Below are 24,787 nucleotides of genomic sequence, written 5' to 3' on the forward strand. Positions count from 1 at the left end.
CATTACATTTGTAGATAACCAAATTTGTGAATACAACAGTTCAAGCTTAATGAAGTGACTCGTCTTTTATTCCATTTTAAAACAACAGAAACCATGGCAGTGCAAACAGGATAAAAGAACACGTAACTTCCACATAGTACGACATACAACACTGGAAAACATTAAGTTACATCCAAGGGCAAGATATTGGAGTCAAGAAAGTGACACAGGAATTATAGGAGAATGATAAGAATATGCAGCATTTTTAACACAAAGAATTAATTACCACAATATACATGTATTTTGTCCCTAATGGCTTCCTAACGTCATTTCCACTGTCTTCTACATTTAATCCCATTGTTTTTTCAGTACTGAGTTTTATTTTGCACTATTGTTGTACTTTTCCCTAAAATTCCATTACTCCAAGAAATTTGCCGTAACCTAGTTAAAATATGTACATTCAAGTAGATTTCACTGAAGACATACATTGCCATACTTTTATACAATCCATTTCCTTCTTTGTAAAACCAAACATGTATTACATCATAATGAAAATCAAGATCCCAGATACAAAATGTCTTGACAGGTAAAATGTAAAAATCCTGACCCATTCCACAACAACTGTTACAACAACAACAACAATTATTTAAAAAATGTCAATTAGCAGCTTTAGTTAATTGCACAACAGTGAGTCATCTGTACAATACTTGTAGTCTGGTACATTAATTTTAGACCACAACAAATTGGTCCATTTTGGTAAACATTCTACCTGTTCTAACAGTGAGAAGGCTGTTTAATCCTTTATTCCAACTTTGAATGTTGAACCCAGAAGTCAACAAACAAAATACCCGGTACTACCTTCAAGTTAGTACTTGTAACTGAGAGTACATTGCATATATCTGGTGATGGGAGTGTGTGACATTACAAGGAATTAAAAACTCATTGCACAGTTTCTAGCTGTTATTCTAAAAAAACGATGCTAAAATCTATAAAACTATGCATTTTGTCTAGTAACACAATCTTTCCAATATGTTTTAATTTAAGGCACTAGACTAAGTACTTAACAGCAGAAGAATTGTCAAAAATAATCCTACATGACACTACTTAAAATATTATTTTAAAATTTAAAAAAATTGTGGAAAGTTTGTCCTTGAGAATTTTAAACTCAGCAGAGCCTGTTGGCTGTCCGGTAGTTCTGAAGGTCATGCCACGTGACCTCGGAGGTCAAAGGGCACATGCTGGGGTCGTTGCTGCGACCTGTCTTCAGGTCACAGATCAGGGCGGCCCGGCACTTCTGGTCACATGACTCGGTCGGGTTCGACTTGTAGTAATACCTGAAATGTCAATCAAAAAACAATTACCAATCACAGGGTTAGGTCGGGTTGGACTTGTAGTAATACCTAAGATGTACAATCATAGACATCAATTTCATCAACAATGGATTAGAGCACTAGGTTCCAAGTGCCAGAGAGTTCCACCTGTAGCCCCCCTCCCTGATGAAAGATGCTACCTGAAATGTCTGACCATTTCCAAAATCATATCCAGTTGCTTGAGTAACTGATTTTGTCGTACAATGTATCTTGATATCTGGATGTCTAACCTTCATCGACGTATAGTATACCATGCTTTCTTTGCATGCTCAGCACTTATGAAAAACTCAGTATAAGAGTTGAACACACACCACTACTTGCTGTATGTCCTGACATTCAACTTTTTTCCAACAATGTTTTCTTGTTGGTGGCTCTAAAAAGACTAACCTGTAGTATAGCTGGAAGAGTTTGTCGTCTTTTTCCAGGCGCTGCACAAACCTGTCCCAGTCTGCAGGGGTCTGCGACTGCATGTTATAAGCCTCCTGGGGGGGGGTTAATACAGGGAAAGAGTTGGATTCATCATTCTCTTTCTCATGCACTTGTGCAGTTGAAATAAGAGAAAAACTGGGGATTACAGACAATTAACTTGTTTGTGTGCCATGTTTTTTTGTCTTAATACTATAATAATAGTTACAAAAGAACCTGTCACAGACAATATATTTTGTTATCTATGTCAGCTCTCTATCAGCATTAGCAGTCAGACTGCCATGGCAAAATACTGTCAGAGTTTTGCACTGAGGAAAGAGTTTACACATTTGAATTTTGAAAGAAGAATAGATGGACTGAGTCATTTTGTACCTTAGTGTCATACTCCAGTGTCCAGTTGGGTTTGTCGGTGAGGTTTGCATCTGTCAGGTTCATGATGTAAGTCTGCTGGTTCACAACCTGCATGGAGCTGGGGGCAGGAAAGACAGGACAGGGTTTAGAGAAAAAGGACTAGAAAGATAACAGTTGCAAAGCAAATGCATAATGTTTACCTTCACATGGTCAAGCCTAACAAACTAAAACTTTAAGCTCTGTTTTGTACTAGTACATTCGCATGTTGAGCAGCCTTTCCAACTCTGTCCTACCACATAATGTAACCCAACACCACAGGGTGTCTGCTACTGTACCAGTTACCATGGTAGCAGACATCTGCTCCAGGTCACTGACCTTATTTTTTTGGAACAGAAGAAGAAGAAACTGAGCAAAAACAATATATTTGCAAATGTAGACATAATAACAGGAAGACTAGTTGCTTTTGCAGTCACTTTCTCAATCAAGTATCAGGTATCAAGGCCAAAAGAAGGCTGAAAAGGACCATCTTACCTGCCGGTATAGTTCCCATCTATCTCATACACCTTGTACCCGGGGTTGAGATACTGGTACGGCGTGACGCTCGGCCCGATGTACGCGATGTTGGTGGGTCTGGTGCGGTTCTTCATGTCGTAGAACAGCTCAAAGTGGTCACGGTGGGTGTGTCCAAAGAACTGGGCAGCCACCGTGCTTTCATACCTGGAGATTTTACAGTGTTACTAGTATTACATGTACCTTACCAAATAAGACCACAAATTTACAGGTGTGGCAGACCAGAATATACTCACACCTGGCCAGAATATACCCATACCTGGCTAGAATATACCCACACCTGGCCTGAATATCAGCTACATTCTGGCCTTCTACACTGGCTGTTGTCTAATTTTGTGGTCAATTGGTTAAAAGCAATTATAGTCCTAATTCTTGATAATCATGAGAACAAACCTGTCTATAATCTTGTAGTAGTTCCAGCTCCAGGCCTTCATACAGTCCCCTGTACCAGGTGGGATGTGTCCAATGATGTGTACCTGAAATGTGACCAGCAACAAGCTCATAAAAAATACAATTGTGGGCTGTATAAACCTTGAAACAGTTACAGTAATGTTTTAATGTTGGTACTTCTCACCCAAAGTTCTGCACAACATAAAAAAACATGTTATGTCTTCCATTGCACCACATTTGTGCAACCACAAACTTAAAACACTACGGAAGCCTCCTCTCTCCATGGGTGGATTCTCATGGGCATCAGCTACATTGTATGTAGACATCAAAAACTTATCCACAGCTCCAATTTTGCCTTCACTAACCTGCATATGCAAGTGATATTTCAAGCTAAGGAGATTTAAAATATGTCTAACCTTTTCCCCTGTGTCCTCTGCCTGCTGCAGCTGTCCTGCGAGCCACTGCAGCTGGCCTGCGGGATCTGTGGTGTTCAGCAGCAGCCACCAGTTCCGCGTGTTTCAAGAAATAAAGAAAGAAAGACCAACCTTTTCCCCCATGTCCTCTGCCTGCTGCAGCTGACCTGCGAGCCACTGCAGCTGGCCTGCGGGATCTGTGGTATTCAGCAGCAGCCACCAGTTCCGCGTGTTGCAGTAGTTTGTGTTGATGGAGATCAGCCTCAGGCCGGGGCGAACCAGCACAGAGTAAAACGCACCTCTGTAAAAATAGCAAATTAGGATTAGACCACACTGATTTCATTTGTCAGTTCTTGGACAATCCTCACACTGGATGTACATATTACATACATTGTATTACATACATACATACATACATACATACATGTGGAAGGCCCAAACCCTTGTGGTCGACCAAAGAAGAAGACAGTGGATTGACAATGTAAGGGAGGACTTCTGCAAATTAAACCTGCATAACATCAACCCACAGGATAGAGGCAAATGGTGGGCTGCCATCAAGCCTAAGCATTACGCTGTAAGCATGTCTAACCCTTGAAAGACAGGGAACAACAGACGATAAATCGGATAGTGAGTGAGTGAGTTGGATTTCAAAAAATAATGCTTAACCGGAAAAACATAATGATCATAACAAAAGCCAGACCAGGTTTATGAGTTATGTAGTCATGAGCAAAAAATCTCTGTAGAATGTACCTTTCAATGTTGGTCTTTGTCCCGATGGGTGTCCAGTGTGTCCATGTCTGTGCCAGAGCGTCATACAGCCAGGAGATGGAGTCTTTACCGGTTATAAATGGTGGCGGGAAACTGGGAAAATAAGAACAAACATGTTAAAACCTACCCGGAGGGGGGGGGGTAATTGTGCTTAGGTTTGCCGCTTTTAAGCTTTTTAACATTAAAATGTTAACTTTTCTCACTTACATGTAAAACCTGTGTATCATTCAGGGTATGAAGCAAGCCCCAAAATTGCCCATACTGGTACACCAAGTTTAAGAGAGTTCTTGCCACATTTGTTTCATTTATCATGCATTAAAATTGTCTGTCAGTGTCAAGAAACCTATTGCCTGCAACAGAGTTAGTAAATTTCTGTTGTGTGTATCGTTTAAAATAAACGGAAAAAATATATCACCTATCCACAGGTGCACTTTTATGATTGCTGAGGGTGAGATAGATCATGGTAATATCTCATCTAACAAGAGAACTCCAAGACTAGATCTTTACCGGGTTGATGAAGAGACAGATTGCATCTCGAGAACTCCCCAGAGTAGCTAACTTTCTGTTGTGTGTATTGTTTTAAGTACCTTACCTGTCGACAGGTGCACTTTCATGGTTCCCCAGTGCGGGGTAGATGGGGATGTGCAGGTATTTCAGCATCATGGCTGACACAGTGTCCAGGACGTGTAGCTGGTCAGACCGGGACTGGTTCCACACATCGTGTGGCGGGACGTCACCTGTCCAGACTGCGTAGTCAAACTGCGACTGTAGGAACATACAAAAAAATATGCATACTGCTTACTAGTGTTTCATAATCATCATAATAATGATAATTATAAGATTAAACTGTTTTCAAAATTTGGTTTTGTAACACTTCTAGCTTTCACTTTTAAATTAGTGACAGGAAAACTGTTTTCAAAGCATGATATAGTGCATGATAGATTTAAAAAATGGTGCTTTAACTAGTTAAACAGCATTTATTTAATTTATCATAACCAGTGTTACAGTAGAACATATAGATCAACAGCTGACATTGCCATAGTCTATATGGTTGCAAGCACACATAATGATTCATTGGCATATTACAGATCCCACTGCACTAATCAATAAGAGTAGGTGAGTGGTTCAAACCTTACAGTCTGGTTTGGAGCTGCTTGTACTTACATGTACCATACAAAACTGATAGTGATAGTGATACATCACCAGAACCCACGAAAGGCTGTTTACCTGTTATACAAAATGAACAAACAAACAAACAAATTTTCCGGTCAGTCGCACCTGTTCCTGTGCGAGGTGTTGTAGCAGGTTCTCCAGGGTCCACAGTGGAGTGTCACAGTACCGGTAGTCTCCCCACTTACCTGCAGGCGTGGGGCCTGCTTCTGAACATAACACAAAGTAATCATTATGTTAGTGCAAACAGTTTGATACAATGATATCAAACTCTTCTATACTTGGAAACATTCTAAGTTCCAGAAGGCCTAAGAGAGGCTTTTAAGGTACAGCCACAAGTTATAGTAATCTGAAGAATTGAAAATTCCACTTTTAAAAAAATTACATGTAGTTTTGTTTCCTGGGGAAAAGATGAGCAATTCTGTTCTAACTCCGCTCTGCTTCTTCGATCGCATTCCTGATAGTCTAGCATGGATCAAGAAAGAAATAATTTAGATATCTTGATCATAAATGTAGTATCTCAAAGACTTACTGCCAGCCGGGCTGTTTGCCCTACAGCACAGAGGCTCCCCACAGTCTGTGTTAGCTCCAGGCTTGTACAGCAGGTCCACATGGACATCAGACAGGAACAGCACTCGACTGACTGGGGCACCGGGCTACAGGGGGGGAAAAACATGGATACTGTTGCCATAGATACTGTTGCCATAGATACGGTTGCCATAGATACTGTTGCCATAGATACTGTTACCATAGTTACCTTGGGAGGCTTGGGTGGAGTGATGAGAGGTTTGGTGTGTCAGCCTGTAATCTGTGCTACTACTGCCATAGTTACAGTTGCCATAAATACTGTTGCCATAGATACTGTTGCCATAGCTACTGTTGCCATAGTTACCTTGGGAGGCTTGGGTGGAGTGACCGGAGGTTTAGGAGTGTTGGGGAGGGTGATGTTCCAGAACGAAGTCGGGTCATACGGGCTGCCGCAGTCACTCACAATCAGCCCGCACGCTTCACTGGGACTGAGCGCAAGCTTGTCAATCACTGTCAGGATCTCATGCTGTGGAACAGGACAAGAATTCTGTAAGCACTGGTTCACTGATGTGTCTTGGATAATAACACTGTGAGAAGAAACTGGGTATTACATCTACTATGTGTCTTAGATGTAACAAAACTGAATACGCTAGGTGTATTTAGCCTATTTCAAAATTACCCCTAACTTCAGAAAGCAGGTTATGCCCCTGAGGTGTAGCCAAAAACAAAAGAATCTATTAGTTAAGGATACGACAAGTGCAGTACAAAAATGTATATTTCCATATGCGGGTTTTTACCTTGAATTCCTTCACGATGTAGGTACATACTGTCTTGTCTTCCACTCTAAACGTGATGCACAGCTTGGTGATGACAGAGGCAATTTCATCCTGAAGAAAACAAGCACAATGGTACATGCAGGTTAGGGCTATATGGTTAACTTAACATCCGATACAAACACTGATATCTCTCCAGGGCAATTGTAAGAGGGTCTGCATGCCTGTTGTCCGTGAGGGTAGTACTAGTAGTATAGATATTACCATTTTAATTCACTGTTAATTGCATCCTGGTCACTTTAATTCAACAATTACCGTAATTGTTGTCACAAAATTATTCGTCATACTGTGTCACAGATTGAAATCTCACCTGTGACTTGTTTTTAACAAACAAGTCCTGCACCACCCTCATGCCCATCTCACACAGACTGCACTTCAGACCGCTTTCCAACTCTGGGTCTGACAGGCTAAAGCAGAGAAAATGAAAATTACTGGTAAAAACACAAACAGGAAATACTGGCTACCATTCAGGGAATGCAGTAACTGTCTAACTTATGCCAGCAAGTTAGTACATATACACGTATATGTACATTTGTAGTAGAGAAATATTGCAATCAAAAACATATTTTTAGGATTTTACTAGTACGTGTATGACTTGTACAAATTAATGTACTTAGTCTACTTACTACTCTTGTGTTTTTAATTTTTTTCAGAACCCATAATAATTTTTTCTTTTTCATTTACTTCATCGGTCACCACAAAACAAGGCTCATGGGAGCCACTTTAAACTCAGGAATTTCTGTACATGTGTTACATATCTCAGATTTTCAGAACCTAGAATGACCAAAAGTTTACACTGTTGTATTACCAGTGCCCTTCTAGATTACGCCTCTGATCATAAGAGTGACTATGTCTCTGATCTTTGGAACCTAGAATAACTAAGTAAGAGCATGGCAACAGTTGTATTACCTTCCGTCCTGGAGGGCCTTCCCGACAGCGTCCAGTTTCTCCATGTCAGTCTGAACGTTGGAGTGAGAGGTCGGCGGTGAGGTCACCAGCAGCAGGAAGGCACAGAACAGAGCAGACATCGCCGAGAACAGGACATATGCCATGACTAGCACTGTGGGGGGGACAGACAAGATTAGATATCCCGCTTCTGACACCATCTCGCATTGTCTGTCAGGAGGCGACATGCCCTCTAATTAAATTGTACATGATAGTCCATGGTGTCAAAAACATCCCTAGAGTGACAGATACCGGTACCTCAAAACTGCCCCGAGGAGAACCAGAGGTAGCCACAAATTCAAATTCAACTCAACACTGTATGTAAAGATTGCTCTGGTAGGTTTTCTTTTTTTCCACGTGAGTGGAACCAACTGCCGGGCCAAGTTGTGCTGGCCACAGCAGTAAAGGCTTTTATTTAAGATAACTGACATCATTTTATGCAGATTATATGACTTGACGCTGTAAGTTAAATTTGCCTATTTTGCATTATATAGAATACACCTGGGTATACCAGGCCTTTGAAACACTCACAACTCATTATTATTCATGAGGTTAGCAACAACAACAACAGGTTAGTGTAAGCAGGGGGGGATTAAATCTGTGCACCTGTCACTGGTTCTGTTCTGGTTTGCGCATGCTAAACTACCACATGGTTTAAGGAATACTAGTAATAATCCAAGCTTGCAAGAAACGATAAATGATTTAAAAAAAGCTATTATAATTATACCACGACCAAGTTGTCAGAAACTAGGTCAACCTTCTCTAAACTTCGTTTGGAAATCTTTTTTGCCAACAAAAATACAAAACTGGCTAAACAAAAGAAAGGAACAAACTGGAAACGGTTCCTTTACTTAAAGCACATTGTCCAAAACCTCACATAACAATCAGTTAAAAAACAACAAATTAACTTGACACTACATAATTTTGGCAATTTGTACCATGTGAGTTCAGTTATTGTATCTGATACTCTTGTGATAGAAACGTGGGGAGGGGGGCAACATATAACAGTTAGTGGTGATACATAAAACGTAACGTAAAAACTCGAATCATCAAACAAACATATACTAGTACATGACTTACCTCGATAAAAACGGCTTCAATAAAAGTGCCAAGAGTTGCTCTCCTCGGATAGTTATAACCCCACGAAAATCGCGGAAATCCGGAACTTGTAATTTGTATCAACTCGAAACTCGCAAGCAAAACCCAAATTTTAGAACGTTCGTGGCAGCAAAACTGGGCCTCTGGTACAGCCAAAAATCTATATGAAGTGGCGCAAACAAGCAACAAAGTTATCTGCCAAAGTCCGCGGCATAAGGAGCTAGTAAACACACAAAAACATGATAGTAACGTTTGCTTCCTGACAATAAAGTAAGAACATGCATGGACTGACTCACCGAGGTTGACCTTTGAACTCATCAGCTGATTGGTCACACGCCTGTCGCGTGATCACCTGATTCACCGGATAGTGTTACAATATCGAAGTCTATCTCACTAATGCTACACAACAATCAGATTTGCTGATTATTGTTTCTACTCAGATAGATGACTGTTGGTTTAAGTCGATGGCTGGAATTAATCTAAAAATACGAATTCAAATTGTAAGTCAGAGAAAGTCAAACACAACACAACAAAGCAATATGACAATAAAACATGATTGTACCAAAAACAAACAAACAAATAAACAAACAAAAGAACGTGCGAAAAGAATGTGTTAGTGTTGACTCTCTTAGCCACATGGTACGGAGGGGCCAAGTAAAGAAGATTAAAGCAAACAAAATTATTTAGAGGAAGTGGCAATGATTTTTATTGGATGACCAAAAAATTTGGGGGGCCGACATAACATCTGTGTCCATAATATCACCACCTTGAGAAATAGTGTGTTTAAAGATATTTTACTGCAACATACTTTTGGTATGCACTCCTTCACACATCAAATGTACATACCTAGGGTATGTTGCAGTAAACACTGTTTCTCAAGGTGACGATATTATGGACCCTGGTGATATTATGGACACAGATGTTACATTTTCAAAAAAAAACTTCCATGCATAACCCTGTGTCTCAAAAACACGTGCGAAACCTGAGTTGAGCCAAATTCCTACTTATATTATAAGGCCTTATAAGATTCCAGTTGTCATCAGTCAATATTTGAATTTCCCGCCATTTGAATGCGGGATTGCCCCGGAAGTGACGTAGTCATGACGCAGGGCCGTTTTGTAAGGCATGTCGTACTGCGCCTGCGCACGGTCAGATTGACCTTCACGAAGTTTCCGCACGGGATCTGTCAGGACGCCGGTTGCTCTCGTGTTTTACTCAACTTTCTCCGCTTTCAGCGAAAAGTAAGTCTCCAAATTCGACTACAACATCATTGTAACTTCTAAGCCAACGTTGAGGACATTTCTGTGTAGTTTTTGTGGATTAGGAGGTAGAATTTATAGCTTTTTTTCAGAGGTTTGGCGTTCTTTTCGAAGCGGACGCCATCTTTCAGGTCATCCAGGACACGTAAAGGCACGTTTAGGGGGGAGGGCGCGGGAGGACAACGTCAAGGGTAGGCAAGTTCACGGGTTCATCCCCTTACAAGCGAGATTGTGCGTTTTTAGGCTAAAATCATCGTCAAAATATACCTGTGCGTAACTAGAAGATCACTTGCGTTACGTAACCGAAGGGGAATACCTTACAAAAAGGAATTTCGTAACCCGCGTGTACCGGCTTTTTTTACCGGCGTGTCACAGAAAAATAGGCGATAATTCTAACCATACACGCACTATTTTCCGTACGAGTGCCTAGAATTGTATAGAAGAAACCAGATTAAAGCTATTTATTAGCAAAAATTGGTTGATTTTGGTGTAAAAATTGGTTTAGGAACGTGTTAGAGGCGGCTAGAAGCACCGGAAATTGAGTCACCGGCGGGACACGTACGTAAGCCGGCGGTTGCGCAACCTGACTCTTTCCGCGTACCTTCCCTTTGTTAGCCTCGTAGCAGGCTCTACGGTTGGCGCTTTACTTTCATAGCAGCCTTTTTGGCTTTCCCTTGCGTGATAGGTAACTTGACTATGTAGCCTATGTTATGTAACTAAAAAAAATACTGAGAAGATATTTGTTGACACTTAACAGCCATCAGATCAGTAGTTAGACAAACTGTAACCTATCATAGTATCTCAAAAAAAGGTAAATTCAAAGATTAAAAAAAAACATCAGCCAAAGAGCCTGTTGTTGCACAAGATGAGTCACCAAGTAGAAGTCAGGAGGTAAAATTGTAACGTTTTCCTAGCTGTTTCTGTCAAATTTATACTATGGAGGCAGGTTGTGACAGAGACTGACAGCTAAATGGAAAATGTAACAGGTTTGCCTCCCAACATCTGCTTGGAGACTGGGGCAAAAGAGGGCAAAGTCCTTGGAAGGGTAGTGGGAAAGTCCTGGCCTTCAGGCCACATTAGGATTATAACTATACAGGCTTTTCACATCCGCCATGTTGGATTACAGTCTATGTCTGTTAAACATGTGAAGATGCCGCTATTTAATCAATTTACCCGCCAACACCTGGTCACCGGGATTCATATGATAATTATTATGACGTCAATGAAAACCCTCTATTAGATGAAGGACAGGGTCTGACAATCCTGCTATTTTAGAACATAGCTGTTGTTATGGTGGATGTAATCTGAGCTGTGTAGGGTTGTGACCTTTGACATGACCTTTTGAGGACAAATTTTCATCATACAGTATTTCCAACCCATTGAAAAGGACAGTTATTTGCAGTGTCCTTGATGTACAGTGTCATTGATCTAACCTACATCTAGATTTATCATAGGGTTATTAACTCAATATCCAGTCAATGAAATATACATGTATATTCTTTTTGAGAAAACTGCCTATTGAGGTTGTCTGAAATGGCTTTTAATAAGACGGATTTGGGGATTTTTTGTCATGAACGCATTAATTTAAACCAGTTAATCAATTTTTACAAATGACCATTCAATGAATAAATGTGAAACTTCCTCCCTGTTCCAGAACCCTACACCATGGCCGATGCAGTTAAGAACGGGAACCCTGAGAAGGGGAAGAAAGTGTTTGTACAGAAGTGTGCCCAGTGCCACACAGTGGAGGCAGGAGGCAAGCACAAGACCGGCCCCAACCTCAACGGTCTGTTCGGCCGCAAGACGGGACAGGCGCCTGGCTTCTCTTACACCGACGCTAACAAGAACAAGGGTATGTCTTAGACTGTCTTATATCAGGGTTCTAACTAGAATTGTTTCACAGCAAGTCAGGCCACAAACATGACCCGACAGACCATAGCAGGGGGTCTGGTATTCTCCCAACTGAGACATTATTTCTTGATTATTAAGGGACAGGTTTGGTAGCAATCTTTCCCCTTTGAGAAAATTAAAATTTGACTTAAGAAAGAACAAAGATTTATGAAGCGTCACCCTGAGTGGGATGCCCTAGATAGGGCTTTGCCCAGTATCATATATATAGAATAGAATAGAATAGAAAAAAAGGTTTTCCCCAAAAAAAGAGGCACCCCTGTGCTATTTTGAAGACAGTTAAAGGGCTAAATCACAGGCCTTATGGGGCCCAAATAACAGACCTACACTCAAACAGCCTGGCATAACACATGACTTTGTTTTCCCCAGGAATTACATGGGCTGAAGACACCCTGTGGATCTACTTGGAGAACCCTAAGAAGTACATCCCGGGCACTAAGATGGTCTTCGCTGGGCTGAAGAAGAAGGGCGAGAGAGCAGACCTCATCTCCTACCTCAAGGAGTCCACCTCCTCATGATGCCGGCCCTGAGACGTCTTCTCTTCCGCCCCTGCTTCTTACTTCTTACCCTCATCAAGCGGTTTTCTTAAGTATTCTATCTCTGAGGACAGATGATCCAAACTCAAGGTGTTCAAGGAATGGGCCAACTTGTTTTGTTCTCCACTTCCTTTTGCACCTTTTCCTTTTAGTAAATTATTGCCACGGCTTGTTTTTTAGTCTTCAGGCTTGTTGCTGTACAGAAATGAACTGATTGTCTTGCCATGTAGACATGCTTCTTTCTTTTTCTCTGGACCCACAATGGCAGCTAGCTAAGCAAAACCTTTTCGGTTGATCAATTCTTTAATCGGTTTGTTCCTTGATACTTTTGGAGTTTGAAGTGAGTTTTCTGTAAGGTGGGTCATCATGAAGTCACGAACTGAAATTCTATTGAATAAACCTAGAATTTTCCTGGAATAAGTAATAGAGAAAGTCACTTCAAATTTGTCTTCATAGGTTGAATACTATAGCAGACTGCTTAGTTTTAGATCGCTGAAATATTTTGAAAGTATGATATTGTGCTTTCTCCTTTGGAGTAAATTTTGTGTGAATTAAATTAATGAAATATCAGGAAAAAGTGAAGTTGTTTTAAATTAGATTATGGGCAGTAACATATGGCATGACACAAAAGTGGGGTGGACTAGTAAAAAGTGGGGGTTGGTTCTTTTTTAAAAAAATAACAATGGTCCGAATTTCTGGGACACCATTCTTGAATACAAAATAATTTTTTCAGTAGATTTAAATCAGTTTTGAAAACTGGTTTCTGGAGAAAAAAATGCATCTACATTTCCCTACTAGTCCACCCGTGAAATATGGTTGATATGAAGCACTGTGAAATGTGTTACAACAACTGGAATTCGCTGTTCTTTTCTGTGGTCTCTGTATCTTATTTTCAGGAGTGCAGTTTGTCCTTCTCAAGTATGTAATAAACATTTTGCTTGTAGGATCTTAGGCTGAGGACTGATTTCTGTCTAGTTTGGTTCACTCACACTATTTCTGTCACACACAGACATACATACATACATACTGATGGCACCCAGGCTATTTTCATGTATCTCTGGGACAATATATCATGAGTTTTTGAAAGCTATTAGAGTTGTGAGCTTTCTTTTTTTTTCCTTTGTAAGTTGATTCCACAGAACATGTTTATTGTAAGACATAACATGCCATACGATATTTCTCTAACTCTGTGCGTGTAATCATATTGTTGCATCTGCAAGAGATAGCGTAGTCAACTAACATCTAGAATATACATGGGGCATCCATCGAAAAAAAAAAACAATACACATCCCCAGACAATGCATTTTAAATCAGATGACACGGATTATGACACAGATTACACTGCACGATGGAATTTCATCAACCTCCGGTCAGTTAAATACCTCGCGCGCCACATACAGCTCATCCGCAGACCAGGTGAGCAGACATAGCGACGGAGGAAACTGGGTTTCTGGTACATGCGGAAAGGTATGGCAGAGTTCTGTGATTTCGTTCTAGCTTCACGGACAAAAATCTACGAAGAACTGGTGAAGAGTTGCATGAGGTTGGTAGTTCAATAACTGTCGTCGAGTGGCAAAGGAGGGCACCGGATCGAGAGGTCACGGGTTCGATTCCTGGCCTTTCTGGCTATAATTTCTGCCCAGGTGTTAGCCTGGTGTGTAGTTTATCGTTGTTGGGGCTGACTGTCTTCTGGATTCTAATACTTTTCCCCCGTCCAGCTCAACAGACTGTACGGTACTGTTACTGTACTGAAGATCGAGGTCGGAGCATCGGTAAGTAGAGTTTTGTCTGTTTTGCGTTACCGGTAAACCTCTTGTACGTTAAACACAGTTTGTAAAAGTACGAGCTGCGTAAGACCGGAGTGTAGTGTGATGCACTTGCAGGGTGACGCATTCCTACTCTTTTCGTATGGTGGGTTCTTTAACATGTCCGAGGTGTGCCATGGGTGGTAAATAAATAATAGCCTTGTGGAAGTAGAAATTTCTATATTCATAGAGAGATCCTTTTTCTATATATTTAGTCTGAGGTTTTCAAGCAGAAAGTATGAATTGTCCGTGGGGCGTACCCGAATTGTTTTTAGAAAGGCCAGACCGGAAAGACCCAAATGATAATGAATAATGTACAACATGCTTATTGTACACGTGCAGTGAATATTGATAAGACAGTGTAGATATGTTTACTTCCGAAAATAGTTTCATCGGGTTTGGTAGATTATAGAATATAAGGGCTTTCTTTTACACAACCAAATATTCCTACCTTGCTTACATCGGCTACATATGGCAGCGAGAAGCAGAACTCCAATCAGAAGCTCTGAGGAAGGTGTCTGATAGACATCGAAACGTCAGCAAGGTAGGAATATTTGGTTGTGTAAAAGAAAACCCTTATATCAGATATGTTTACTGTTTTACATGAGTATGCCTCTGCCCCCTATAGTTGTTGGTTATTGTGAAATCGTGTACCATATACGACAGACCGTGCTGCAAAATGTTGGAAATGCTGAGTTCATGTTTGCTGAATGAATAGCAGCTTAGTTGATGCTAGACATGTGTTCTTTTTCTTTATTTCATGGCATATTACCATGTCATATTTGGCATGATGATTCGGGATGAATAAGCTAATTTCCTGTGTTGAGTATCTACCATATGCAGATATGTTTTATTTTCAGGGAAGACAACAGACCATTTCGTCGCTTCATCAGAATCAGCAAGACACCATTCAAGTTGTTCCAGGCGAGATCTACTCTATCCACGCTATATTTTTACGCCAACGTCAAAAAAATACACCAGTGGAAAAAAGAAAGCGCGATAAAAAAGCTTAAAGACACGCCAAAAGTAAGCTAAAACAAGAACCTCTGCTTGGAGAGTAAACGCGATCAGTTTACTTTTAAAACTTTAGAGAACATTTTAACCAAAATCTTTGTTTTTTTTAAATACATATTATCCGAAACAAACAGCCACGATGCAGAAAGTAGCACAGCAGATTGTAATTGTTCTTATCATGGTCAAAGTGATATCTGCAGGTTTAGATCCGGCGTGTTTCCCTGGGTGCCATACCACGACATCGTGGTCAGATTGCGTCCCTAATACCAGATCGTTAGGTACCAGGCCATTTGGTATTAAGATTATCGGACGGTATGTCACATGTATCCTCTGCTCCGTGCAGATACAGCAACATGTGCTAGACTCGTCTCAAACAAACTCAACATGCCTTCCTAACAACATGTATGTGGCAGTTAGAGGGTTTTCCTTTGGGCTGCTCTCTGCACAGAAATTACGTCTCCCTCGGCAGGCAACAGCACACTCACTTGCTCTGGTTGAATGTGGAATCACAGATATAGAAGGGTTCGCTCTGGCTACGTTTATCGAGTTACATATTTTAAACCTCGACTTCAACCATTTGACTCACGTAAAGCAAAAATGGTTCAATGCTTTGAAGTTCCCAGAATTTTTCAAAAGTTTGTCATTATCACACAACAACATCAGCAGCATAGATTCAAACTGCTTCCAACAACTTATTAACCTGAATGTGTTGTTACTCGATTATAACTCATTGCAAAGTATTGGGCCGTCTTGGTTTTACAAACTAGAGAGTCTAGGCCATCTATCGTTGAAATCAAATCTCATCCAAAGCATCCATCCAGGAGCATTTAAGTCCCTCTTAGAGCTTGTACACCTGGACTTGAGCGGCAATGCATTGAATCACCTGCCTAGTGCAACTGTCAAGGAGCTGCACAAACTAGAAATCCTCAAAGTCAGTGGAAATAAATTGCTATCTGTTGGTGTTTCGGTTCCTCTGGTGATGAGCTGGAGTGTTCATCACAAAAAATCTCGTTATTCTGAACACCGCATCGCAGTGACGGTCAATGAAGTACTTTTCTGCATCACTCAAGAGCATGAAATGAGGAAATATCACGTCCAAATGCAACACGACTTCTCGCCGGAGTTAGCTCTTCAAAACCTTGACCTGACGATGGGTAAGTGCAACTTTCTGAACCTCGGGACGAAAAGCAAAACAGAATATGACCTGCCGTTGGTGATGATATTCATCGACTCAGAACCAGACAAACAAGTTAAAAACTTCACAGACGTTTGCAAACATGCTTGGTATGATGCAGGTAGCGTAAACGTCGCTTTGGATCAGGGCGCTAGTCTGCGAATCGGTCCTATTTGTGCGGACAAACCCTCCAACAAATCTCAGAACGTTGCAGTCGTTCTGCATGATATAACAGCTGGTGAACATGACAATTATACCGATAGCTACAGTAAAAACGTCACAAATGGCTTTTTCCGTGAAGAACCGAAGAATGTGAAATGTTTTGTCAACACTGCCAGGGGGGAGACATTCCGACATGTCTTCACTTCGCCCCTGTCTGACCCGCCTGAAGGCACCTCCTGTGGAGAACAAAAGAAAACAGAACAACAGGAAACAGAACAAGAGGAAATCGAACAAAAGGAGTTTTCAGGAGTCACAAGAAACCCTAAGATCGGGAATCAGACGATTCCGTACACAGCTAGAACTGTGCCGGTCCAGCCGGATAAGTGGACATCCTTACACGTGGGTCTCCGCACGCTGTTAGCATTGGTAGGATTTACTGTGGTAGCGATGTTTGCTGCATGTTTTTCGATCAGAACGAAGGGCTACTGTTCAAGGGGTAACCACGCTGCAAAGGTTGCCCGTTCTCGGGGTAACCAAGCTGCACAGGTTGCCCAAGCCTCATTAGGGCCTCCCCTCAGTATTGCCTCTGTGAATCACTGGATGATAGGTGGGGGAAACAGCCGTGCTGTCACTGTTAATATCAGGCAAGGCACGTCAGGTTCCGATAGTGTTAGCTATAGTCAGCGAGTTTCGTATTTAGGTGATGACCAGGGTTTACAGTACAGCGAAATTCCGGACGAGTACTACTGTAACAACAGGTACGAAAACACTGACACATTCAACAGGTACGACAACAAAGACACTTCACCGCCTGAAACTTCCACAACCTACTGGCAGATTCCCGAGGACTACTACAACTATTACAACACTCGGCCCGCATCTCTGCATCACTACTGGGAGATCGGAGATGACTACTACAACTACGAAAACACCGCAGGGCGCCCCCTGTCGTTTCCTCTGGCACTGCAGGTGCCGCTGTCGTCAGGCCATGACGATGAGGTAGCCCGTGTATCTTTCAATGCTTCAGCAGCCGATTCGGCTCTTCCTACAGTAAACCGGTTACGTTGTAAGCCTTCCTCTTACGGCACAGCCGCTAGAGGTACAGCAGTTACACAGAATTATGGAGTTAGGGCAAGAAATGCAGACATTTCATCTTACGGAACACCTGCATCAGAGAGGCGTATAGCATTGCTGGGAAGATACGGCAGAACACAGAGAGGTTTATGTTCGAGAGACAAGGCAATGGTGTTCTATAACAATCCTTCTACTGCCCATGTATATGCAACCAGAGAGCAGGCTAACCTTATGTACAAGGCTTCATTTAAAATTCAACCAAGGTACCAGAACATTCCATGCCCACAGTATGCAAACATGCCCATTGCCAGGTCAAAGGATGATGCTTGGATGACTAATTATAAAGAAGGCCAAATTCGCGTGCACAGGTCAAAAACCTTTAGCATGAAGGTACCTAAATCACGGATGGAAGAGTCCTTTAACAAAGCACGTCATCGCCGCAAAAGTATTTAGTTTTTTTTTTTTTACTTGTGACGTCTACTACATAAAGGCTTCATTTCCGCAAATACATGCATCCCTTTTTGATCATGATTGTGTTTTAGATTTGTATTGTTCGTGGTAATGGTATATAAATTTGGTTGTCAATGGATATAGGTAACAAACTATATTATATCTATGTAAATACCTCGGTTTGTATGTGTATCTATTGTGTATGTATTATGATGCCTTGAAAGTTATGTTTTTGGACTAGATTCATACGTCAGAGGTACATGTGTGTATATCTATCTATCTGAGATATACTGTATAGAACTCGACATGCAAATATCTAAATACCTTGTTGTACTGTTGTTGTAATAGTTGTACTATGCACTATATGCTTGTATTGAATCTTGGAAGTCTACCGCTTTTCAGGGGTAAATGTTCTTCAGATAGGGCGAAAGCTAATTTCGTGTTACTTAAATTATAACACCAATAAAAATGACACACGGTCTCATCATTCACAACTTTGTTTAATGCATTCCATCTCTTGTGTGTTTCCTTTTAGTTTGCAGAATCATGTGACACTGTGTGTTATATGTGTCGCATGAGGGCTCTGGAAGGGTTTTGCAGTATCTAATACTCCTCCCCCTCCTCCTCGCATTGGTCGTCAATGGAGTCGACGCCAACCTCCTCGTAGTCCTTCTCCAGCGCAGCCAGATCCTCGCGTGCCTCGGAGAACTCTCCCTCCTCCATCCCCTCACCCACGTACCTGAAAACACACCGGGTGGTTAGATTAGACCTTTCCAAGCAAGTAAAAGGGCCGAAAAGTCATAAAAATGAGTAGTTCTACGAGTATGTATCTTCCGGTAAGCAGCTTAGTGCACATATATTAGTACCGAATGTGGTCATCTGACTGGTCAAACAATTTTGGCTGTATGATAATAGGAAAGGAAGGAAAGGTCTCCCGTGCCCTTATGCAGAGCGTAGGGTGGTGACCATATCCATTTCTGTAGCCCTTGGGCGACACACGGGGCTAGTCCGCTGTGTGTTTGACCTTCACACACTCTTTCTCATATGTGCTGAGTGCTAAGCTGAGAAAGAAGTGTGTACCATTTTTTTTAAGTCTTTGGTATGACCCGGCCGGGGTTTGAACTCGCGACCTCCCAGTTACAAAGTGAGCATTCTACCAATTGAGCTATTGCACCGGTATGATAATAGGATATTTAAGAAAAGGGATCTTACCAGTGCACGAAGGCGCGCTTGGCGTACATCAGGTCGAACTTGTGGTCCAGCCGGGCCCAGGCCTCAGCGATGGCGGTGGTGTTGCTCAGCATGCACACGGCACGCTGAACCTTAGCCAGGTCACCGCCGGGCACCACGGTGGGAGGCTGGTAGTTGATGCCGACCTGGATGATGATGATGAAATTATGTTTATTAAAATCTAAATTACTCGCAGATCGAAGGCTGAATTGCTGATTCAGTACAATACAATCTTACGCAAAACTTGTTCTAAAATAAAACATAATCATATTGGTATCATCATATTACAATAAAAGGCGGTAATAAACACTTATACATTCGTTAGATCTGAAGTTATCTACCATAATACGATCGTAGCGATAATTCAGACAGTATCCATCGGCCACCCAACACATTTTGATTATGCAACAGCTAGATGTTAATAGCCTTTGAACTTTTCGACTTCTAGCAGATCTTCGGTGGCCAATGGACACTCCTCTGGCCAATGGGTACTGCCTTGCCATCGTAGGATCTGCTTGGACATTATGTTACTAAGGCTATTAGATCGTGCACCTTGAAGCCGGTGGGCACCAGTCGACGAACTGTCCTGTCCTTATCCTACGTAGCATATTGTCCTTGTTTTCGGGGGTTAGCCATTTAAAATAGTCTTGTAACTAGTTGGACAACCCTGGCTGTCTTTAAAACAAAATAAATATTAGATCAGGCACCTTGAAGCCGGTGGGGCACCAGTCGACGAACTGGATGGTGCGCTTGGTCTTGATGGTGGCGATGGCAGCGTTGACATCTTTAGGCACCACATCACCGCGGTACAGCAGGCAGCAGGCCATGTACTTCCCGTGACGAGGGTCGCACTTCACCTGCGGGAAATATGTTATACTGTAGTGAGTGGTGGAACATCTTAAATTTCGGAGAATTCGAGACTGAAGACTTTTAAAACATTTTAAACCCTTTGGGGGGTAGTATTGACCAATTTCACACTTCCCATAATGCCTAGTAAAGATCACGGATATAATTCAAGACCAACCCCTTCCCCCTTCCTCGATGTAATATTTCCAACAAGTACTATCGACAAACTTGGTCAACTATTGTTTTGAATTATTTATTTAGTATAAAGCACATGCCATGATTGCTTTTTTGTTGGAATTAGAGAAAATGACGTACCTTCTATCGTTCTACCTTCTACCGAAGACTCTCCTACTCGCACGGTCGCATTACGTATATCCCCTTCTTTACTAGGCATTATGGAAAGTGTGAAATTGGTCAATAATATAAAGAAACATGACAGCACTCAATGCTGAGAGGATAAAACCCCTCACCATCTGGTTGGCGGGCTCGAAGCAGGCGTTGGTGATCTCAGCGACCGTCAGCTGCTCGTGGTAGGCCTTCTCTGCAGAGATGACTGGAGCGTAGGTGGCCAGGGGGAAGTGGATACGCGGGTAGGGCACCAGGTTGGTCTGGAACTCGGTGAGATCCACGTTCAGGGCACCGTCGAAGCGGAGGGATGCGGTGATGGAGGAGACGATCTGGCCGATCAGACGGTTCAGGTTGGTGTAGGTCGGGCGCTCGATGTCCAGGTTCCGGCGGCAGATGTCGTAGATGGCCTCGTTGTCCACCATGAAGGCACAGTCGGAGTGCTCCAGGGTGGTGTGGGTGGTCAGGATGGAGTTGTAGGGCTCCACCACTGCTGTGGACACCTGGACGACACAACATTATACCTTTAGATAACCCGGTCTAATAAATATGTCAGACTATGACACACATTCACAAAGCCATAATGGTCTACAAGAGTATAGTTTCGTTAAATGAAATGAAATACCTTTATTGTACATTCATGCCACGACGGGCTAGGTACAGGTCAAGATATAACAGACACATGACAAACGTATATAGAAAATTGGAGACAAGAGATTCACGTCTTCAACGCGGTTACAAAAGAGAAGTCAAACCTTTCAGACATAGGTTTAGACATAACTATTGTCTTATTCACCTATTTTTCATTATGTAGATATTAGTTGTTGTATAATCTGTTTCAATATTGTTTATGAGTTGCAATTAGCCCCCGGGCACGAATTTGCAATAAACTTCTTATAATAATATCAACATGGCCTAATGTAATACATCAGTACACATGTGCGTACCTGTGGGGCTGGGTAGATGGAGAACTCGAGCTTGGACTTCTTGCCGTAGTCCACAGACAGACGCTCCATGAGCAGGGAGGTGAACCCTGACCCCGTCCCGCCACCGAACGAGTGGAAGATGAGGAAACCCTGCAGACCGGTGCACTGGTCAGCCTGAGGGGATAAAACATCAGATATATTGAATTTTAGAAGAACCCACTCGATAAACCCTTAGGTTTCTTGGGTTCTCCTGCACATGGGGGGGGGGGCAATAAAACATCAGATATAGTTACGCCAGCTGCGCCAGAAAACAGTTACTCAAGCAACTGGATATAATTTTGCAAACGGTCCGACGTATCAGGTACATGTATTATTCACTGCCTTTTCAATCAACAAATGCGTAAATTTGTGATAAAAAATGTGTTACACAGGAGTAAGAAACTTGGGAAGGTACACCTCCAAAAAAAAGAAGAAAACCTTAGAAAACCTTAGATATAAGGCCACACCAAGTATATTTTATGGAGGACATCCGTGCGCGCATTGATGTAGGCCTGTTCTCAACAAGAAAAAACAAGAAATTCCGCTTCCTGTAACTATGACCAAAGAGTCACGGCATTGCCGCAAATCACAAGATTGGAAGATGTTTTCGCGCTCTCTCATTCGATTTAGGGTCTCCAGAGGACGTCATCCATAAATATTACTTGGTGTGGCCTAGCTAACAGAAGAAACTCAATATGTTTTTTTTTAAAACGGTGTCGCTCAATGTAAGGTCATTTTTGGCCACTTCTAGGCATAGAGCTAGAGGTATAGAACTGTAACAACAACTCTTCTCCCTGAGTCAGAAACATCATGATTGAGACCAGCCCAATTTCTCACAAGTAGTGAGGACTAACTGACCCAATAGGAGAAGCAGTTATAGTATACATGTAGTAAGCATGTTATAGTATACGCACCAGCTTACGGATGCGGTCCAGGACCAGATCCACGATCTCCTTGCCGATGGTGTAGTGGCCGCGGGCGTAGTTGTTAGCGGCGTCCTCCTTACCCGTAATCAGCTGCTCGGGGTGGAACAACTGACGGTACGTGCCGGTACGGACCTCGTCTGGGGGGTAGATGAACATCTATGATCATCAAAATCTTCGACGTTGCTTTGGAACCAAGGTCTTACTGTGATGACATTGCTCGCTGAGCATTACATTGGCAGAAATAGCCAAGATACATTCGTCATGTGTGCTAGAGATTGAAAAAATATTGACAAGTTAACTTGACACGTTGTATGTGCCGGTATCAATGGTCATCAAAATCATCGACGCTGCAAGATCTTACAGTGATAAAATTGCGTGTTGAGAAGTTGGCAGGTAGTGTACATGCAGAACGTGCCAAGATAAAGTCGTCGTCATATGTGTAGAACTTTCCGTGGCCCATATTCAATATATCAACAATGATTTACATAAGAAAGATCGTACAATTACTAACGTGATTAATACGATAAAAGGGTGTATTTCTATTATCATATTATCATCAGGTAACGTTAGAGGACTTATTGTTCAGAACAGTCTAGTTGTAACTTGACATGCATAGTACCAAGCTAAGAAGGTAGATTGATTGATTATATTGATATATTTATTCATTGACCAAAAGGTTTACGAAATGCACATTATTCAGAGCTTGGCAATAACCCCCTTATACAAAAGTAAAAAAAATTAAGAGGTTTATTCTAATCAACATTTAGTTGACGACATAACTCAATTGGACATCAGTGTCCAAGTTACAAGAACATCAACGAAAACGTTCATTGTTCTAATCTAAACTCCCGGGATTTGATTGTCTACCTGCCCGCACCTAACATGAAATATTCAAAGGATGGCCATATATCAAAGTAACAGCCTTGAATAATCACGGTATTGTTAGCAGGCCATAAAAATATTGGTTTATCTTTGTTTAAGAAAATACAACAGCGCAGAATGAAGCTGGCTGGTCACTGTATCAGACACTGTGAAATTCTTGCACTTCGTCTTGTTCTTTGGGATCCTACTGCTGAGGGAAAAGTGGTAGGGGGAGACCCAAAGTCACCTACTTAGACAATCTGTGATGTGACACTGAACTGCATGATACAAACGAGCTACGAAGGGCCATGGTAAGTAAGTACGTGGGTCGTGTGGCGTAACGGCAGTGCGTTCAGATCGGAACCAAGATGTCCCGGGGTTCCATGTCATCAATCTTATGCCCTTGGGAAAGGCACTTTACACGACTTTTCTGGATGGAGGCCTGGCGTACCCCATCTCGTATTAGCCGCAAAAAGGCAGCAGAATCTTCAGCTAGTTAAAGGCGACTGCCTCAAAATGAAAGAAGAGGATCTAGAAGTTCTTTGAATACGCTCTTACCGACTACAGTAGGCTCCAGATCCACGAAGACGGCCCGGGGCACGTGCTTGCCGGCGCCGGTCTCGCTGAAGAACGTGTTGAAGGAGTCGTCCCCGCCGCCGATGGTCTTGTCGCTCGGCATCTGGCCGTCCGGCTGGATCCCGTGTTCCAGACAGTACAGCTCCCAGCAGGCGTTACCGATCTGACAACCCGCCTGGCCAACATGCACGGAGATACACTCACGCTGGGAGAGAAAGAAAGAAAGGAAACATCGTGAGTGTAAGACACAGATGATACACAGCCATTTTCCTACCAAACTTTACGATTTTAAGGTTCCTGGTTGAAGAACTGATTGTTTCCAGATATATTCGTCAAAGATTATTCTATTGCTATTCCCCTACCAAATTTAACGATTTTGACGTAATTCCTGGTTTGAGAACTGACTGTATCAAGATATTCGTTAAAATGTTCACATCGCTTTAAATTCGCAAGCAAGAAGCTATCACATTGAGTAACATGAAAACACACTTCCCTACCAAATCTGTTTCCAGATATTCATTATTAAAAAGAAATTCGTAGGCAAAACGCTATCACAGAGAGCAAAAAGAAACACACTTATTAAATAACCATTGTCACTATCCCATAATAGAGGAATGGATACACTTACCATGGTTGATTCTTCTTTTGTGGGCACGGATTAGAGCAGAGAAACGCAGCGAAATCCTAGAAGATCCGATCGCTTTTGACTTCAATGAATCTCAAGCAACGAATGTGAAAATCTCTCAGTCGCTATGCCGTTATATATGGATGTTATTCTCAGTTGCCCGGGTTATACACAATATAGAGATGCACGA

The 24,787-nt window shown here is 42.0% G+C and overlaps 4 protein-coding genes across 4 annotated transcripts; 2 read left to right on the forward strand and 2 right to left on the reverse strand.

Annotated features, from left to right (window-relative positions):
- Positions 1–866: 866 nt before the first annotated feature.
- On the reverse strand, positions 867–9,203 carry LOC109461507 (sphingomyelin phosphodiesterase-like). Its single transcript, XM_019757878.1, has 15 exons — positions 9,138–9,203; positions 7,708–7,858; positions 7,109–7,205; positions 6,763–6,852; positions 6,330–6,491; positions 5,970–6,093; positions 5,546–5,646; positions 4,860–5,032; positions 4,250–4,360; positions 3,632–3,800; positions 3,090–3,172; positions 2,658–2,843; positions 2,148–2,244; positions 1,737–1,831; positions 867–1,313 (listed from the first exon to the last, which is right to left on the reverse strand). The coding sequence occupies exons 1-15, from the start codon at positions 9,157–9,159 to the stop codon at positions 1,145–1,147; spliced, it is 1,830 nt and encodes a 609-aa protein (XP_019613437.1). The 5' UTR covers positions 9,160–9,203; the 3' UTR covers positions 867–1,144.
- Positions 9,204–9,947: 744 nt separating this feature from the next.
- Positions 9,948–13,490, forward strand: LOC109461502 (cytochrome c, testis-specific). Its single transcript, XM_019757873.1, has 3 exons — positions 9,948–10,082; positions 11,755–11,952; positions 12,378–13,490. The coding sequence occupies exons 2-3, from the start codon at positions 11,766–11,768 to the stop codon at positions 12,524–12,526; spliced, it is 336 nt and encodes a 111-aa protein (XP_019613432.1). The 5' UTR covers positions 9,948–10,082; positions 11,755–11,765; the 3' UTR covers positions 12,527–13,490.
- A 2,972-nt stretch (positions 13,491–16,462) lies between these two features.
- LOC109488282 lies at positions 16,463–18,640 on the forward strand. Its single transcript, XM_019792475.1, has one exon. It carries the CDS (start codon positions 16,463–16,465, stop codon positions 18,224–18,226), a length of 1,764 nt encoding a protein of 587 aa, XP_019648034.1. The 3' UTR covers positions 18,227–18,640.
- Positions 18,641–18,759: 119 nt separating this feature from the next.
- Positions 18,760–24,139, reverse strand: LOC109461501 (tubulin alpha-1A chain-like). The gene is made up of 7 exons (XM_019757872.1): positions 23,955–24,139; positions 22,524–22,672; positions 21,592–21,744; positions 20,770–21,147; positions 20,161–20,310; positions 19,436–19,599; positions 18,760–18,962 (listed from the first exon to the last, which is right to left on the reverse strand). Exons 1-7 carry the CDS (start codon positions 24,073–24,075, stop codon positions 18,827–18,829), a joined length of 1,251 nt encoding a protein of 416 aa, XP_019613431.1. The 5' UTR covers positions 24,076–24,139; the 3' UTR covers positions 18,760–18,826.
- Between the last annotated feature and the right edge of the window lie 648 nt (positions 24,140–24,787).

This window comes from Branchiostoma belcheri, unplaced genomic scaffold, assembly GCF_001625305.1.
Source record: "Branchiostoma belcheri isolate BF01 breed outbred unplaced genomic scaffold, Haploidv18h27 scaffold93, whole genome shotgun sequence".
Lineage (NCBI taxonomy): Eukaryota > Metazoa > Chordata > Leptocardii > Amphioxiformes > Branchiostomatidae > Branchiostoma > Branchiostoma belcheri.

Excerpts from the sequence above, each read along its gene's own strand:
- LOC109461507 (XM_019757878.1), bottom strand. The coding sequence starts at position 9,159 with ATGAGTTCAAAGGTCAACCTCG. Across the intron at positions 4,361-4,859 it reads GAAAGTGCACCTGTCGACAG|TTTCCCGCCACCATTTATAA; the intron begins GTAAGGTACTTA and ends TTATTTTCCCAG. Across the intron at positions 2,245-2,657 it reads GATGGGAACTATACCGGCAG|CTCCATGCAGGTTGTGAACC; the intron begins GTAAGATGGTCC and ends TCCTGCCCCCAG.
- LOC109461502 (XM_019757873.1), top strand. The coding sequence starts at position 11,766 with ATGGCCGATGCAGTTAAGAACGGGAACCCTGAGAAGGGGAAGAAAGTG. Across the intron at positions 11,953-12,377 it reads CGACGCTAACAAGAACAAGG|GAATTACATGGGCTGAAGAC; the intron begins GTATGTCTTAGA and ends TGTTTTCCCCAG.
- LOC109488282 (XM_019792475.1), top strand. The coding sequence starts at position 16,463 with ATGCAACACGACTTCTCGCCGGAGTTAGCTCTTCAAAACCTTGACCTG.
- LOC109461501 (XM_019757872.1), bottom strand. The coding sequence starts at position 24,075 with ATGCCGAGCGACAAGACCATCGGCGGCGGGGACGACTCCTTCAACACG. Across the intron at positions 21,745-22,523 it reads TGGACCGCATCCGTAAGCTG|GCTGACCAGTGCACCGGTCT; the intron begins GTGCGTATACTA and ends TTATCCCCTCAG. Across the intron at positions 21,148-21,591 it reads CCATCTACCCAGCCCCACAG|GTGTCCACAGCAGTGGTGGA; the intron begins GTACGCACATGT and ends TGTGTCGTCCAG.